The sequence below is a fragment of the Dreissena polymorpha genome, chromosome 15 (genome assembly GCF_020536995.1).
Source record: "Dreissena polymorpha isolate Duluth1 chromosome 15, UMN_Dpol_1.0, whole genome shotgun sequence".
NCBI classification, from domain to species: Eukaryota; Metazoa; Mollusca; class Bivalvia; order Myida; family Dreissenidae; genus Dreissena; species Dreissena polymorpha.
In genome coordinates this window covers 63757587-63777146 of record NC_068369.1, presented here as the reverse complement: position 1 = coordinate 63777146, position 19560 = coordinate 63757587, and the positions used below count along the sequence as shown (strand labels likewise).

The 19560-nt window shown below is 36.9% G+C and overlaps 1 protein-coding gene across 3 annotated transcripts in view; it reads left to right on the top strand.

The window, feature by feature from the left end:
* The window catches only part of LOC127861107 (attractin-like protein 1), an 81310-nt gene that overhangs the window by 44460 nt on the left and 17290 nt on the right, over window positions 1-19560 (top strand). For 2 of the 3 annotated variants that reach the window (XM_052399481.1, XM_052399480.1), the window contains exons 14-23: window positions 1451-1592; window positions 2891-2941; window positions 4053-4241; window positions 5254-5460; window positions 6139-6279; window positions 9414-9507; window positions 11428-11483; window positions 13143-13237; window positions 14302-14374; window positions 17420-17571. In XM_052399481.1, coding sequence (XP_052255441.1) covers window positions 1451-1592; window positions 2891-2941; window positions 4053-4241; window positions 5254-5460; window positions 6139-6279; window positions 9414-9507; window positions 11428-11483; window positions 13143-13237; window positions 14302-14374; window positions 17420-17571 — 1200 coding nt within the window. The remainder of the gene's footprint in view (window positions 1-1450; window positions 1593-2890; window positions 2942-4052; window positions 4242-5253; window positions 5461-6138; window positions 6280-9413; window positions 9508-11427; window positions 11484-13142; window positions 13238-14301; window positions 14375-17419; window positions 17572-19560) is intronic. The other variant, XM_052399482.1, reaches the window with a different exon arrangement.

Here is a 19560-nt window from a genome sequence, read left to right as displayed (position 1 = left end):
ACTTGAGATATAAACAGATGGCAAGTAGGAGAAGTGCAGTGAACATGAACCATAACTTTTTCGGCTGTAGTTTTTGAATTATCTCCCTTAATTTTTTTTAAATTTTATTTATTTATAATTTTAGATTATATTTAATTTAATTTCATAGTAAATATTTTAGCTTGTCGATTTGTAATATCTCCCTTTATCTAATTTTACAAAAATATTTTTATTTGAACTCTGAATTGTTCACTGTAAAATGAATAGATGAGTTTAAGGAAAAATACAGTGATCAGAAACAGTAACTGTTTATAGTCGTCTTTTTAATTATCTCCCTTTCTTTCATTTCCATATATTTTATTCTCTACAGCATAACTCCAACACTATATAACTAATTGATCCTTAAAATATAAATAGATGACACATGTGCCATGTTTTACAAGTATCATTTTTCTCTCTAAAAAAATGTTGTCATACAAGCAAACACATTTCGGCGGGGACTTGGCACTACTGTGACAAGCTCTTGTTTAGATCTTAGGAAAGCTCCCGCAATGGGGACCCTTTACCTTCCTGTTGCTAGCCTGATACCATATTCACTATGATATGCAGCTCATCAGAACTAAGTTGTGCTTCCTAGTCTGCCCAAAGCCAATCTCACGTTTGCTCATCAATGTTTGGATACGTTGAGGGAAATTCACATGAATTAGAATATATTGTGACACAAAAAATAAAAAGAAGCATTTTGTATCTTGTTAAATCTATGTTACCAGACCAAATCTAGCGGAGAAATTTTGGCTAGTGCTATAACTTAAGGAACACTGATTTTTATGCCCCCGGATCGAATGATCGGGGGTATATTGTTTTTGGCCTGTCTGTCTGTCATTGTATGTGTCACAAAACTTTAACCTTGGTCATAACTTTTGCAATATTGAATATAGCAACTTGATATTTGGCATGCATGTGTATCTCATGGAGCTGCACATTTTGAGTGGTGCAAGGTCAAGGTCAACCTTCAAGGTCAAAGGTAAAATATATTGCTTCAAAGCGGCGCATTGTGTTTCTGACAAACACATCTCTTGTTTATGGGTTAACTTTATGTACAAAATAGTTTACGAAATAATCGTTGATTATGACTGTTTTTGTGGCTTTAAACAAAGTTTCAATCTTAAGCAAAGTAGTAAATAAAGCTCTCATTTTTAAACCATATTTATTTTATCTCATCATGCTAGAATCAACTTTATTTCTACATGATCATGATTGTCAGTGTCAATAAACAACATTTTTTTTGCTGTTGACATGCTATTGAACACACTAGCGAATGCCCACATTGTTATTTTTCAGAGGATGAAAATCCTTAATGATAATTCAATTAGTCTTTTATGTATCAATTCTGTAACATTTTTCAAGTTTTCACACTTAAAGATTTACAAGCACATTGATTCAATTACTCCTTAGTCACTTCACTTTACAGTATGAAGTCACCAATTCCAGCATGTGTCTTGGCAAGTACAATAACATGTGTGGGTTGTTACAAAACTGCTTGGCCTGCCAGGAGGCTGAGGGCTGCTCATGGAGTAAGCAGGAGAAGAAATGCACCTTCAGGGAATTAAGTGGTAAAAATCCCGAAATATTTATTTCAGTATTTCAAAGATATGAAATTAAGACTGACAGCATATACAACAGTTGCACACTAATACCTTATTTGTTTTTTGATGTTGTCAAATGAATGAGCTTTGTATAATGCAGCGTCATAATTAAAATAGTGTGTGTGTGTGTGTTTGTGTGAGAGTTTGTGTGAGAAATTTAGTGTTGAGCACATATATCTTGTTGTATTAATTTGAAATTTAAGTTTACAAATGATCATTATATCAAGATGACTTGTCACGTGCAACAAAATAAATTGACACAAATGATAATGATATCAATACATTAATATGGCACTAATCTTTAGGCATGAATATATAAAAATACTGTTACGGTACTCTGAATACTGGGTACATTTTATTCCGTAATGGAAGGGATGTAAGTCATTTGAAGCTCAACTCACTTTATGCACTGTTATTACCTCACTAAACTCTTGCACAGCCTGCATAAAAAGCCTGAATGCATATGAATTTGAAGATTCAAGTATATAATTTATGCTAAAGGAGTTCACAAGGGTCAGGTCCGTGTTGTCAAGCTATACTTGTGAGGAAAATAAGAAACACAATTCTTTGAAGAAGGAGAACTCATTAATATGAAAGCTTTTTTGCTTTTTTATACTATCAAATCTGAGGATAAGCATTGAATTACCAAGCATGAGGCTCAAATTTTTTGTTATAGGACGATGTAAATAAAAGTTGGTATTCCTTTTCCATGCAATATTTTTTATATTAATTGTTTGAAAACAGTCTTCAAGTATGGGTTACCATGAATTCCTATATATTAACAAGACTTTTGTTCCTATTTTGTGAATGTGACTGTATTTGGGAAAGAAAAAAAATGCAGTTAATATGCAAATATTTTGTTCAATGATTGGTGAGAATTGTTTATTGCAATTTAGAAAACGTATTTACCAGTAACATTAACCTCTTTCAAAATTCTGCCTGCAATGAATTAGTGCACACCTACAGAATTCTTCTAAACTGAGCCACAATGTATCAAACCAAGAGTGGAGAATCAAAAACAGACATAGACCCATGAAACATGCTTCAGGGTTTACACATCTACCATTGACAAATGTTGCTGATTTCAATAATACATTTTCTAAATGTATAAATCTGTTATAGCTGCGGTAGAAGTCAGGTTACATTCAACAATTTAGCACTAAGAACGTTATAATGATAAGAACATTCTTTATTTTTAGTCTTAATTATTAAGAAGTGTGGGTTGTTTAGGGACCATGACTTTACAAATAATTTTCTTTTTGCAGATGGGGTTCATGAACTAACCAATTTCTTTAAAAAAGTTTCAAGCAGTGCAGGTTTGTTTACTTTTATTATTTAAACTCGTAAAAGTTCATGTTTGAGCATGGAGCTAATGTATTTGCTTTACATTTCATAGACATTTTCTATGACAATACATTTGCTTCCCACTCAACAACTTGTCAGTGTTTGTTTAGTGTGCCTGCACTGCTTGTTTATCTTCAATAATTAACTCAATTTAATATTGAGATGATAATGATGCTGCAATTCTGTTAAAGGAGTAATGTAAATTTCTTTTGATATTTACAATTATGCTGCTTTTCACTGTTGTAAATGGTTTAAGTAAGCTCTATGAAGTTTAACATATACATGTCAAATGGAATCATTCTTTTCCTATCAGTTTTAAAAACATGTTTAGTTTGATCATTTTGGTCTATAGATAAGAGCTACAGTCCTAGGGCTGGATTTCACAAAGCACTTAGAGGAACATTTTAGAGTTTATACTAAAATAGTTGATTACACATGGTTAAAAATTATAGGCAATTTTCTCATTGTGTTTTATTGTGGTGTGTACCTTAATCCTATGGACACATTTGTAAAAATATGTATATAAAAGCTGTTAAAGCAAGCGATGTAGAATAAAAGAATCCATGTTAAAAATGCTGCTCAATGCTTCAAGACTGTGAGTAGAATCCAGCCGAGATAAAATTGTTAATACAGTCCAAACAAAATTGCTCGAACTTGTGAGGACAGACAACAAAGTTTGCGCCTTCCGGAATAGAGCAAACCGATTTTGAACATACTTTTGTTTACTAACATAAATCTGCAATATATTTGCATATCCAGTTGAAGAGTATTTTCCTAAAATCTGTACTACTTTTAGCTTTTGGAGTAGTAAGAGCCAAGTATGTGCTTAATATTTTTCATTAATAAATATTTTCAGACAGTGACACATGCAATCAAACAAATATCATATGATACATAAAATCAGCACGTTTTTACGCAGCACATTTACGGTTAAATGTAAAAAAAGGAACAGCACTAAAAATGTTTGCAAATGCTTTTCAATTTTAATGTAAGAACCAGCGATAAAAATGTTGAAAATGTGTTTCAATTTTAATGTTAGAAACAGCACTAAAAATGTTTGCAAATGCGTCTCAATTTTTTTAGAGTTGGAAAAGGAGCCTGGGGCAGTGTGTGACGCGCCGTGCCAAACGCACACGTCGTGTGAGAACTGCACGAAGTCCATGTGTATGTGGTGCAGCTCCCAGGAGCGATGCGTGGAGACCAACTCCTATGTGGCCTCATTCCTGTATGGCCAGTGCCAGGAGTGGGTCACCAACCAACCCAAGTGCTCTTGTAAGCCTTCTTGTTTGTCAGATTGTGTGTGAACGGGGCTCTAGAAAAATGGGGCTTAATGCATGTGGGTAAAGTGTTGTCCTTAATCAGCCTGTGTAGTCAACACACTGATGAGCCTGTGTGAATTGCACAGGCTGATCTTGAACGACACTTTACACTCATGCACTAACCCCCCCCCCCCCTTTCCCTTATTATGGGGTGTTGTTGTTTTTTCTGCTCGATGTGAGAGTAGCTTTGACGATGTTAGATTATTTACCCTTGGGACATACCCTTGGTTATAAACCACTGCCCCAGCACACTGTTTTACATAAAATAACATGTGTTTCTGTTAATATTCCATTAGGGATTTGTTGTGTAAGTTTCAAGTGTTGTTATATTGCCATATTAAATATTTAAAATTGTATTTAAAATCTTGATTTATGTTGTCTTAATGTGGATGCAATGTGAGATATGTTTGCTCAGTTTCTGGTCAGAAAAACTTATTTACCTTCTTTGGAAGTAACATACATATATAATAATGCAACTTTCATGACAACAACTTCATTTCACCTGTCTGATATTTTTTATTTAACACATTGATATAAAGACACAGACTGATTTCACAAATCAACTCTGCACTTTTCCTGTAATATCTGATTGCTCAACACAATTTTAACCCTGCCCACCTTTATCATCTTCTGTGCAATGTTACTTGATTCCAAAGGCACTTCTACTTAGAACTTTTTGTAGGAATATTATTAAAAGGGTAAAAAAAAAATGATCCAGGCTAGAAGTTTAAAAATTGTTGATGTATGAGGGACATCATGATGTCAACAGCTCTGATGAGACAATAATTAAATAGTACACACAATAAACATGCATGAACAAGTACATGAATATGAAATGTCACCCTAAAAAAATAAATACAATTTGTGCACTATAACATCATTTCATGGCTTAACAAGACAATGAAAGACTCTTGTACAGAATTCCACTCGTTGCGATATTTTAGAATCATGTCCTACATTCACAGCCACAAAGTGTTCAGACCTAGCAACCTGTGACGAGTGCAAGAACAACCCTGCATGTGGCTGGTGTAATGATGAGAGCAACACGGGGCTGGGGCGGTGTATGCAAGGGTCATACGTGGGCCCCATGACCTTGAACAACGGCACCGGTGAATATGAGGTGGACACGGGGATGTGCCCAGCTTTGAGGTGGCACTTTGTGGATTGTCCTCGTAAGTATGAATAGGGTAAAGAAGGAGAAAAGTATTAAGTATAAAAGCCTGTTGTTCAGCAATAAGTTTACAAAATAATGAGTGATTGAAAAGCATTAGTTCTGAAAGACAAAAATTGATGTTCATTTTATTGGAAACCATGTCGGTTTGGAAGAAATATGTTTCAGCCCCGCTAAAGGAAGGCAGACTGCACAGGCTAATCTGGGACAGCTCTTTTCAACCATGCATTAGACCCTGTTTTCCAAGTACAGTCTGCGCAGGAAAATCAGAGACAACCCTCTCAGTCTAGGCTGGATTTTTGTTATGAAAAGACTTCCTTTGAAAGAAAAATACTGTTTTTTGCAATCTGTGCAGGCAAATCTTTGATGCCACATTAAGCCTTGGCATGCTGGGAAATTTGTCGTCTGCTAAATGTTGTCTGCTAAATTTCTATAATTAGCATTTTCTTTGATTTTTTTTCAAAGAATACTATCAGAATAGCAAACAGTTTGGATTCTGATGAGACGCCACGTTTTGTGGCGTCTCATCTGGATCCAAACTGTTTGCAAAGGCCTTCAAATTCCGGTTCCAGCGCTCAAAGGGTTAAGCTTATGTATTAAGCCCCGTTTTCCCAAATCAAGACACATTTGTATTTTATGTTGTTGTGTTCTAATAAACATGTTTAAACTGTACTTGCAGTGTGCCAGTGTAACGGTCACAGTTCCTGTACGAACGTGTCAAATGTCTGTGATGCATGCCAGAACCTAACCATGGGCAAGCAGTGTGAGAGATGCATTGAAGGTTACTATGGAAACCCAAGGAATGGAGGCAAATGTTCAGGTAGATGGCAGTAACAATGTTAATGTTTTATTTGGGCATTCATATAATTGCTTAAGTATATTAAATGTGCTATTTACAATAAATAAAGGGTCAGTTTAATTGCATAGTTATTATAGCCCCCTTCGAAGAAGAGGGGCTATATTGCTTTGCTCATGTCGGTCGGTCGGTCGGTAGGTCGGTCGGTCGGTCCGTCCGTCCACCAGGTGGTTGTCGGATGATAACTCAAGAACGCATACGCCTAGGATCATGAAACTTCATAGGTAGATTGATCATGACTCGCAGATGACCCCTATTGATTTTGAGGTCACGGGGTCAAAGGTCAAGGTCACGGTGACCTGAAATAGTAAAATGGTTTTCGGATGATAACTCAAGAACGCATACGCTTAGGATCATGAAACTTCATGGGTAGATTGATCATGACTCACAGATGACCCCTATTGAATTTGAGGTCACTAGGTCAAAGGTCAAGGTCACGGTGATTCGAAATAGTAAAATGGTTTCCGGATGGTAACTCTAGAACGCATTCGCCTAAGATAATGAAACTTCATGTGTAGATTGATCATGACTCGCAGATGATCCCTATTGATTTTCAGGTCACTAGGTCAAAGGTCAAGGTCACGGTGACCCGAAATAGTAAAATGGTTTCCAGATGATTACTCAAGAACGCATATGCTTAGGATCATGAAACTTTATGGGTAGATTGATCATGACTTGCAGATGACCCCTATTGATTTTCAGGTCACTAGGTCAAAGGTCAAGGTCACGGTGACCCAAATATAGTAAAATGGTTTCCGGATTATAACTCAAGAACGCATACGCTTATGATCATGAAACTTCGTGGGTAGATTGATCATGACTCGCAGATGACCCCTATTGATTTTCAGGTCACTAGGTTAAAGGTCAAGGTCACGATTGATCATGACTTGCAGATGACCCCTATTGATTTTCAGGTCACTTTGTCAAAGGTCAACGTCCGCCCCCACCCCCCCTCACCCCATCACATTTTTTTTTAACATCTTATTAAATTAATTACTTCACCCCGAATTATACCCCCTCTCACCCTTATCCTCCCTCGCCCCAACCCCCCCCCCCCCCCACACACAATTTTTTTGTTTTGTTTTTTGTTTTATCAAGAGGGCATATTTGGTATTGCTGTTTGGAATAAATTACAATAACATGTAGCAATATGCATCACACCACTTTGTTTTCTCAATCACATTGCAGTGTAAAAAGATGTAGCATTCCAAAAAAAAAGAACATTTTTCCAAACCTATTTTTTTTTTCTTTCATATTCTTGTTCTTTTGTGTCTTTCTTATCCAAATTTTGTTTCTCCTAATTTTTTCGTATGTACAATTATTTTACTATCCAAAATGTCCAACAATCGTACCAAAGTCAAAATCTGTTTAAGACTACTTATAAAACAATGCAAATAAATATGTGGGACTTTGTTCATAAATTTTTTGTACATAAAGGAAGTGGAATGCATCTAATTAAATACAGCTATTGTGTTTATGCCAATATACATGTAATTTTCTAATGCACTGGAGAGCCTGTTGTTTGATCTTTAGATGAGCCAAGTGTACCAACTGTGTTTTGTTGTATCAAATGAACAGTTCACTGAAACTGTTTCCATGGCAACTTTGATTTCAGTACAATGTACTGCTTTACCAGTCAATATTTTTAACTTTTGAGCTTAGTGTCTCATTTGTACATGCATTACTGTATTAACTCCAAATCAACTAGTACAAGTGGTAAGCCAGTATTACATGGACTGGTGTTCACTGTTTACACAGTTTCACAACCCCATCTGATACTGGTCAGTATCTTGGCAAGTGGCCAAAGTTGGGAGCAGAATTAATGGTCTATTACACAACTGACTTCTGTGTGTGGTAAACACATGATACTGGTCATGTGGTCAAGTTGCACTTGTATACATTTGCCCAATACACAACACTAACCTTGGCTATTTTTAATCAGAGTACATTGCTATCTATGGTGGTCATTGACTAGGGGAGTTAACTGCTATAAATAACATGTTTCATTACCATTAATAAATAAAACATTACAAATTGTGTGCACGTTTCACATATTGTCAAATAAGTCAAAATGTGTGAAAGGAATCCAAAAAATCAAAGACTCAATCATATAATGGATATAATTGATTAGTATAGGTCCTGATTGGTTTTTGCACTATTAATTGGATACATTTCACAGGTCATTGACATACAGTGACAAAAAACATATTCACACAATGGCTGTCACTACAACGGAGAGCCCATATGGGGGGCATGCATGTTTTACAAACAGCCCTTGTGTTCTATTTATTGTCTCCTACCGGTGAAACCGGAGGGTACTTATGGTTTGCGCTCTGTGTGTCAGTCTGTCAGTCTGTCCGTCACACTTTTCTGGATCCTGCAATAACTTTAAAAGTTCTTCATATTTTTTCATGAAACTAGTTACATGTATAGATGGCAATATGGAGAGTATGCACATCATTTCATTTTGTTCCTACATCAAGAATTCTGGTTGCTATGGCAACAAATATATATTAAAAAATAAAATAAATAAAAATTATTCACTGACTATGGTGGAGTTTCACCGGTAGGGGACAATATTGCTTGGCAATCTCTTGTTATACTTATGATGATATTTAATTAAGGATTACACTAATAGTGTACAATAATACTATGTTTACAACATCAGGAACCCACATATTGCAAAAAAATACCTTTTTACAATTGATAGATTTGTTTAACTTTGTTGCACTCAGTCATCATTCTTCACACTTGATTCCCAGTCTGGGCATGTATACAGTTTGTTATTTATCCATGACTGGACTACTAAATGTGTCTTGTTCTGAGAAAATTGGGCATAATGCATGTGCGTAAAGTGTAGTCCCAGATTAGCCTGTGCAGTCCGGACGACACTTTCCGCTTAAACTAGATTTTCAGTAAAAAGGGATTTCCTTTAAACAACAAATACCATTAATGCGGAAAGTGTCGTCCCTGATCAGCCTGTGTGGACTGCACAGGCTATTCTGGGAGACACTTTATGCACATGCATTTTGCCCAATTTTCACAGAACAAGACATAAATAATTTATTCTACTAATGCGTACCTCTCTGTTTGTCCAGTGTGTCATTGCAATGGTCAGGCTGATAAGTGTAGCCATGAGACCGGGGCTTGCTACTGTCGTACCCGTGGGGTCAAGGGAACAAACTGTACAGTGTGAGTAATCTCTTCGAATATTTGAGTATCCCTATGGGAAAACTGGACTTTATGCATGTGCTTAATGTCTCGTCCCAGATAAGTCTGTGCAGTCCACACAGGCTTATTAGGGGCGACACTTTCTGCTTAAATTGGATTTTTGCTAAAAAGACACTTCATTTAAACGAAAAATTTGATAAAAGCGAAAAGTATCGCCCCTGATTAGCCTGCACATGCATTAAGCCCCATTTGTACATGCTAATCTGGGATGACACTATGCACATGCATTAAGCCCCATTTGTACATGCTAATCTGGGATGACACTATGCACATGCATTAAGCCCCATTTGTACATGTCAATCTGGGATGACACTGTGCACATGCATAAAGCCCCATTTGTACATGCTAATCTGGGATGACACTATGCAGATGCATTAAGCCCCATTTGTACATGTCAATCTGGGATGACACTGTGCACATGCATTAAGCCCCATTTGTACATGCTAATCTGGGATGACACTATGCAGATGCATTAAGCCCCATTTGTACATGTCAATCTGGGATGACACTGTGCACATGCATTAAGCCCCATTTGTACATGCTAATCTGGGATGACACTATGCAGATGCATTAAGCCCCATTTGTACATGCTAATCTGGGATGACACTATGCAGATGCATTAAGCCCCATTTGTACATGCTAATCTGGGATGACACTATGCACATGCATTAAGCCCCATTTGTACATGCTAATCTGGGATGACACTATGCACATGCATTAAGCCCCATTTGTACATGCTAATCTGGGATGACACTATGCACATGCATTAAGCCCCATTTGTACATGCTAATCTGGGATGACACTGTGCACATGCATTAAGCCCCATTTGTACATGCTAATCTGGGATGACACTGCACACATGCATTAAGCCCCATTTGTACATGCTAATCTGGGATGACACTGTACACATGCATTAAGCCCCATTTGTACATGTTAATCTGGGATGACACTATGCACATGCATTAAGCCCTATTTGTACATGCTAATCTGGGATGACACTATGCACATACATTAAGCCCTATTTGTACATGCTAATCTGGGATGACACTGTGCACATGCATTAAGCCCCATTTGTACATGTCAATCTGGGATGACACTGTGCACATGCATTAAGCCCCATTTGTACATGCTAATCTGGGATGACACTATGCACATGCATTAAGCCCAATTTGTACATGCTAATCTGGGATGACACTGTGCACATGCATTAAGCCCCATTTGTACATGCTAATCTGGGATGACACTTTGCACATACATTAAGCCCTATTTGTACATGCTAATCTGGGATGACACTGTGCACATGCATTAAGCCCCATTTGTACATGCTAATCTGGGATGACACTGTGCACATGCATTAAGCCCCATTTGTACATGCTAATCTGGGATGACACTATGCACATGCATTAAGCCCCATTTGTACATGCTAATCTGGGATGACACTATGCACATGCATTAAGCCCCATTTTTCCGTTGTTAGTCTCTTTTATGTTTTAGATGTTCAAACTTATGGTCTTTTTTTGCCTATGGCTGCATTATGTGATTACTTCGTTGAATATATCCAATTTTCCTTTGACCATTCCTGAATTGTATAAAATTTATGGAAGATTTTTTTCATTTTAGAAGTTGCTTAATTTTGGAATCATGAAGTATGAAAAAGATGCTTATTAACAAAAGTGTGTTTGACTTGTTTTACTCAAATTGCATACTTATAGATTTATACGATAAAATTGTCCAAGCTGTATGTGATTTGGTGAGATTTTTTGGATAGATTTTGTACCTTTACCTCACAGACCGGTATATTTAACAGAACATACAGTCTTCTAGCTCAGATACTTAGACACGCCTCGCAAATGTTTAAATGTATTATTTTGATTGTTCCAGATGTGATGAAGAGAATAACTACTTTGGAGATCCAAACAATGGAAAAACTTGCTATTGTAAGTAATACCCCAGTTTAAGCATACGTCTTAATTACTACAACATTCCCACTTGCCCATAAAACATTTTCTTTCTTTCTTATAAGCCATAACTAAAGCTCCAAATGCAATGGTTTCATATTGAAAAGGCATGGCATTAGAAAGTTGTGGTTTGTCATAAATTAAATTTGAATATAGAGGCATAAATTTGATTGAAGACAGATGTTTAATCCAGACAAAGTTATGTTTATTATTATAAAATTTTGCAAATAGCTTTATTTTTCCATACATTTTCTTATCTATCCCTGTTGTCCATGAATTGTTCTTACAATCCCTGTTGTCCATATATTGTCCTTAGTGTCCCTATTGTCCATCCATTGTTCTTAGTATTTTTGTTGTCCATAGATTGCCCTTAGTATCCTTGTTGTCCATTCATTGTCCTTAGTCACCCTGTTGTCCATACATTGTCCTTAGTCACCCTTATGTCCATACATTGTCCTTAGTATCCTTGGTGTCGATGCATTGCCCTTAGTATCCCCTATTTTCCATATATTGTCCTTAGTCACCCTGTTGTTCATACTTTGTCCTTGGAATCCCTGTTGTCCATATATTGTCCTTAGTCACCCTGTTATTCATACATTGTCCTTGGAATCCCTGTTGTCCTTACATTGTCATTAGTATCCCTGTTGTCCATACATTGTCATTAGTTAGCCTGTTGTCCAAACATTATCCAGTGTTTTTTTTCATCCAATGGGAAAAAGTATATATTTTACCCAAATGGGAGCTAAAAATTCCCAATAGAAGGTTTGCAAAGAAAAAAAATCTCAATATTTTGTTCATCTCCCATCCATATAAGTTCAACCTTAGTAAATATAATACTGGACACACTTTTAGTCTCAATTTTGAAGCATTTTTTAGCAAAACAACAACAACATTATTTTCCCAATTTAAGTTAAAACGCCGCAAATTTTTCCAATCCAAAGAGCCTGGCCCCATTCCCAAAACGTTGAAAAAGACACTTTTATCCTTAGAATCCCTGTTGTCCATACATCACCCTTAGTATCCCTGTTTCCCATACATTGTCCATAGAATTCCTGTTGTTCATACATTGTCCTCAGTATTCCTGTTGTCCATAGATTGTCCTTAGCATCCCTGTTGTCCATACATTGTCCTTAATATCCCTGTTTACCATACATCGTCTTTAGTTTCCCTGTTTTCCATACATTGCCCTTAGTTTCCCTGTTTTCCATACATTGCCCTTTGTATCCCAGTTGTCTGTACATTGTCTTTATTATCCTGGTTTCCATGCACGATTCAGACACATAATTTGCGTTCATTTCAAGATAACCTGAAAACAGACAACCTTTATGACTTGTTCATTAATGGTGATGGTATGTCTTATCAATCTGCGTGTTATTTTCAAATGTGCTTGCATATATATAATTAAACTATTTGAGGATTAAACAAATCCAATTTAACATACAATTTTAAAGTAGAATCTTTGTCCTTAGTATCCCTGTTTTCCATACAATCTCATTAAAATCTCTGTTTTCCATACATTGTCCTTAATATCGCATTTTCTCATACCTTGCCCTTTATATTCCTGTTTTACATACATTGTCATTATTATTGCTACATATTTATGTATGATTGTGACACATGATTCTCGTATGTTTCCAGACAACCTGAAGACAGACTACCAGTTCACATTCAACCTGTCCAAGAATGAGGACTTATACTACAAGGGAATCAACTTCATGAACATCCCCCAGGCTGTAAGTGTAGTGCTCTCAGAAATAAATACAAGCAGCGTTCTAGGAAAACTTAGCTTAATGTATGTGCATAAAGTGTCATCCAAGATTAGCCTGTGCAGTTTCCACAGGCTAATCAGGGACAACACTTTCCTCTTATACTGGATTTTCGTGTACAAGAAACTTCCTTGAACTTAAAAATGCAGTTAAAGTGTGAAGTGTTGTCCCTGATGAGCCTGTGCAGACTGCACAGGCTAATCTTGGATGACACTTTATGCACATACACTAAACCCTGTCTACCAAGGGCAAGGCTCATATTGCTCATCCTCCCTTTGAATACAAAATAAATTGGGATTCATATTAGCTATGATGATTTAATGATTGAAATCAAATCTATTTGTCTTGGGCAGAGGAGAACTGCTTTAGTGTGTATAGATATAAATAAATAATAAGTGTTTAATGTTTAATATCGTTTATGATGTACACATCTATACTTGTTTTTATCGATGATAGGTAAAGCTATGAACATGTATATTTTCGCTATTGTGTAAGATCTGCTAAATTTTTGTTCATTATCTTGAAAAAAGTGGCAAAGCTGAAATTTCTTACTAAAAAATTGTTTTTGTCCATACATTCCTGATTTATTTTTATTTTATAAATCGTTTTGGTGGATACATCTGTATTTAACCATTTCATAGTTTAGTCTTTAAGTATGATACAATATTTGATTGTATTGCTACATTGTATTTGCAAGTACATTTTGATGCAGCTTTTGGAAACCATATGAAGTTGATTGCGAAATGATTGGAGTTGTTGTAGTCCCTGACACATATTTGTGTCTTGTTCTGAGAAAACTGGGCATAATGCATATGCGTAAAGTGTCGTCCCAGATTAGCCTGTGCAGTCGACACTTTCCGCTTAAACTAGATTTTCGGTAAAAAGGGACTTCCTTTAAACAAAAAATAACATTAAAGCGGAAAGTGTCGTCCCTGATAAGCCTGTTCGGACTGCACAGGCTAAACTGGGACGACACTTAACGCACATGCATTAAGCCCAGTTTTCTCAGAACGCAGCTTATTTGTTTGCAGAGCGACCGGGATGTGGATTTCACCCTCAATTGCTCCTCAGAGGAAGCCTTGATAAACATCACATATACATCAAGTAAGTGCTGCCTTCAAATGTGCATTATGTGTACATTTTACAGTATAAAAGATCAAAACTAAATTGGATTAATTTATTTAAATGACATTGGCTATGGAAAACAAGGTTTAATACCAGTGTTTAAGGGTCTGTCCCAGATGAGCAGTCCACACAAGTCCTTTATACAAGTGTTTAAGGGTCTGTCCCAGATTAGCGGTCCACACAGGTCCTTTATACAAGTGTTTAAGGGTCTGTCCCAGATTAGCAGTCCACACAAGTCCTTTATACAAGTGTTTCAGAGGCCATCCCAGATAAGCAGTCCACACAAGTCCTTTATACAAGTGTTTAAGGGTCTGTCCCAGATTAGCAGTCCACACAGGTCCTTTATACAAGTGTTTAATGGTCTGTCCCAGATTAGCAGTCCACACAAGTCCTTTATACAAGTGTTTAAGGGGCTGTCACAGATTAGCAGTCCACACAGGTCCTTTATACAAGTGTTTAAGGGGCTGTCCCAGATTAGAAGTCCACACAGGTCCTTTATACAAGTGTTTAAGGGACCATCCCAGATGAGCAGTCCACACAAGTCCTTTATACAAGTGTTAAAGGGTCTGTCCCAGATTAGCAGTCCACACAGGTCCTTAATACAAGTGTTTAAGGGTCTGTCCCAGATTAGCAGTCCACACAGGTCCTTTATACAAGTGTTTAAGGGGCTGTCCCAGATTAGCAGTCCACACAGGTCCTTTATACAAGTGTTTAAGGGGCTGTCCCATATTAGCAGTCCACACAGGTCCTTTATACCAGTGTTTAAGGGTCTGTCCCAGATTAGCAGTCCACACAGGTCCTTTATATAAGTGTTTAAGGGGCTGTCCCATATTAGCAGTCCACACAGGTCCTTTATACAAGTGTTTAAGGGTCTGTCCCAGATTAGCAGTCCACACAGGTCCTTTATACAAGTGTTTAAGGGGATCCCAGATTAGCAGTCCACACAGGTCCTTTATATAAGTGTTTAAGGGGCTGTCCCATATTAGCAGTCCACACAGGTCCTTTATATAAGTGTTTAAGGGGCTGTCCCATATAAGCAGTCCACGCAGGTCCTTTATACAAGTGTTTAAGGGTCTGTCCCAGATTAGCAGTCCACACAGGTCCTTTATACAAGTGTTTAAGGGGATCCCAGATTAGCAGTCCACACAGGTCCTTTATATAAGGGTTTAAGGGGCTGTCCCATATTAGCAGTCCACACAGGTCCTTTATATAAGTGTTTAAGGGGCTGTCCCATATTAGCAGTCCACATAGGTCCTTTATATAAGTGTTTAAGGGTCTGTCCCAGATAAGCAGTCCACACAAGTCCTTTATACAAGTGTTTAAGGGGCTGTCCCAGATTATAAGTCCACACAGGTCCTTTATACAAGTGTTTAAGGGGCTGTCTCAGATAAGCAGTCCACACAGGTCCTTACATGTCGTTAATGCATTAACCCCATTTTTCCCAATTGTTTAAGGGTTGGTCCCAGATTAGCAGTCCACACAGGTCCTTTATACAAGTGTTTAAGGGGCCATTCCAAATTAGCAGTCCACACAGGTCCTTTATACAAGTGTTTTAGGGTCTGTACCAGATTAGCAGTCCACACAAGTCCTTTATACAAGTGCTTAAGGGGCCATCCCAGATTAGCAGTCAACACAAGTCCTTTATACAAGTGTTTTAGGGTCTGTACCAGATTAGCAGTCCACACAAGTCCTTTATACAAGTGTTTAAGGGTCTGTCCCAGATTAGCAGTCCACACAGGTCCTTTATACCAGTGTTTAAGGGGCCATCCCAGATTAGCAGTCCACACAAGTCCTTTATACAAGTGTTTAAGGGGCCATCCTAGATGAGCAGTCCACACAAGTCCTTTATAAAAGTGTTTTAGGGTCTGTACCAGATTAGCAGTCCACACAAGTCCTTTATACAAGTGTTTAAGTGGCCATCCCAGATTAGCAGTCCACACAAGTCCTTTATACAAAAAATGTCTTACATGCATTAACCCTAGCTTTCCCAATGCATGGCTCAAATGCCTTTAGGATTGCAATCAATAGATTAGCTTTCATCTTTCCTGTGTTTAAGATTTTACCTTAGTGAAATGAAGAATTAGGGCAATAACGGATCAAGTGTGATAATATAAGTATTGATTCAAAGTCATGTAAAATATTATATTAAAATATATGCAAATCTTGTTGATTCTTTCAATAAATGATCTCACTCTTAATGTTTTATGTATGTTCCATGTTCAATATCGATGATTAGATATGATTCAAACAATTTACATGGTTTATAAGATGCCCATATCTTTTCGATCTTTTAAGGATTTTCAACAGATTATTCACACAAGAACACCATGCGTAAATTGTGGATACAATATGACATATAGAAAACAATTAATACCAAAAAATGAATAAAATTTATAACTGGCAATTTAACTTGGTCATTGTAAACAACACATTACATGTTTCGATAGTTTAAATAGCATGTTAGATGCCCCCCTGAGTGGTTTCAGTCTCCTGATCCGTTATGGCAACAACTGATCCGTTAATGCATGAATTCTGCGGCGAAAAAAAAGGTGTCACAAATACTTTTTGCCTGCGTTTAAAAATAAGACGATGTGCTGAATCAGTAAGCAAAATTAATATTTAATCAAACTGGTGTAAAAGAAGTCTCAAAACATTTATTGCTTTTCACCAGAACAACTTAATTACACTACTGATCCGGTAATGGTAACTTGACTGTACATATAATTAGAAAACATTATTAATGTTATTAAAGGAGATTTACCAAAGAAACAGTTATAGAAAAAGAATAACAAAGGAATAGAAATAAGCAACATAAAAAGCAGATATTACCTGGATAAAAGGACTGCAAATAGCCTAGCATGACTCATGAGGATGAGAAACAGAAATAACTAGGATAAGGCACAGACATATGTTAGCAAAACCTAGCATTACAACTAAAGTAACCTAACATGAAGTAAAAATATACCAGCATATTAACATTTGCAGATTGGTCCACACATGTACCGGTATATTCTGACTTTTCAGGGTCGCGACCTCAAGAGCAAGTTCTTACCTCAGGATACCAGTGCAGGGTATACAGAGCCAAGTTTGAACACAAAGATTACGACTTTGGTTCTAACGAAAATGTCACCATCTACGTCTATGTTTACAACTTCACTACACCATTTTGGCTCCAGGTAGGGGTATTTATAGCATGTCATCTACTGCTGTTGGCTTAACCCTTTTCTGCTCAGAAGCTCAGAAAATGGCCATAAAAGCAGAACAGCCTTCAGGTGTTGTTCTGTTTGATGCTTATCAGTATCTTGTAGCATTTGAAATGAAGCCTCTTAAACTTGAATCTGTTAAAAAATCTTTTTAATTTTGTTTGATTTTCTAAGTATCTAAAAAAGAGTCAAACTGGGCCTCTGAGTGCAAAAGGGTTAACATAGTTGCTGCATTTGTTCAGGATTGTAGAATGTAGCTAGGTCAGTTGTTGTCTTGCAATCTACTGTAAACTATGCTCAGCTGGATTAGATACTGACAAGAATTGTACCTATCACTTGTTGCCAGCGGTCCATCCTCTGAAAACTCCTTTCTGTGAACATTCATCATACCTGAAACTTTTTACTGATAAATACTTGAAATCTCTTATCCAAGGGTCAAAGTTTATACCGGAATTCCGGATTTTCTGCATTGTCCCGGGCCGTTTTTCCAAATCGTGTTAATCCGATGAGATATTTTTTTTTTGGGGGGGGGGGGGGGGGGGTACCACATAGATTGGCCATAATGCCAGCGGACCAAAAATATGTTCCAGATGGTTCATTTATCTTACGCGGAAGCGCAGGTACCGTAAATGTCCGGCGTTTATTCTCAGCATCCATGTATCTATTGGGTTATTTCATTGGTCGAAATAATTCAATGTATCCAATAGAAAAAGACGATATTTCCGCGATGTTTACAAATCAATAGAAGTTGGAATCACAGATATTCTCTTGGAATTTTATTTGTTTTACGTGGTTATTGTCGGACTTTTTGCGTATATTTAATGCCAATAAGAAGTTGTGTTTAGACTTTAGTTGAGAAAAATGGCAATGAGATACTTGCCTGTCGAATATAATGTGAAAGAACTTGAACAAGGACGAGTAACAAGGTGCAAAAAATAAGTGGCGCTGGGAATGGTTACAAAAGAAAGACTACGGGCGGGGAGTGGGGGAACTGGTTGAGGAAAGTGGAATCTTGTGGAAAAGCGGTTTGTGAAGTTTGTAAGAAAACCCTGAATTATCAGTCTAGTGGGAAGAAGGCATTCAGTCTCTACGCAGAGGACCCTAATCACATAAAGAATATAAGAACCATAAAGACCAACCAGGTAGGGTTTTTATTTTTTTTTAAGCTAACACTCTGAATTTGGTCGTATTTTCTGTTGCTAATGTTTACTGTTTGGCTTGTTTTGAATTAAAAATCGACAAGATAGATCTAGCAAATTTGCCAAAATATTTTATTAATAACGTATGATTCATTGATTGTGAGCTTTTAAAACATTTTGACCTTTGAATAAAGCATAAATCAGGAAAAGAATTTTAACAGTAATTGAAAATACGACCAAATGCGCCATTTTTGCTGACTGGGACAGGTCTTTTTTTAGTTAAATAAAATATTTTATTATCCCCTACATATGAGCCCAGCAGCAAGAAATGTTTTTTTTTTAACTTTTTGTAAAACTTATGGACAACCTATGTCAAAAATATACATTTATTTAGCAATCACACAAACAAATATTCGTACAAAAACCAGTGGAACTCATGTCGAATCTGTGAATATAAATGGTGACTACCATTTGATTCTGCATGTATTAAATATGTATTATTGAGTTGTTAAAGTATGTGTGAAAAATATAATAATTTGTAATGACTTTCAGGTTTTACCGGGCTCTTCAAAAGCAACACCTGCAGTCGAGTCCATGCAGTCAAGTCCATGCAAGACAGAGTTGTCAGACAGAGGGTGCATGTGTCAGCTTTTCTTAGTGAGCATTGCCTTCCATTTTCCCTTGCAAGTGATATTTTAGAACTGTCCAAGTGCCTAGCCAAGGACAAACCAGCCTTAGAGAGAGTTACTTTGTCGCCTACCAGTTTGACATACATTAATACACACGGACTGGCGAAATTATTCAAGGAGGAACTGAAGCTGAA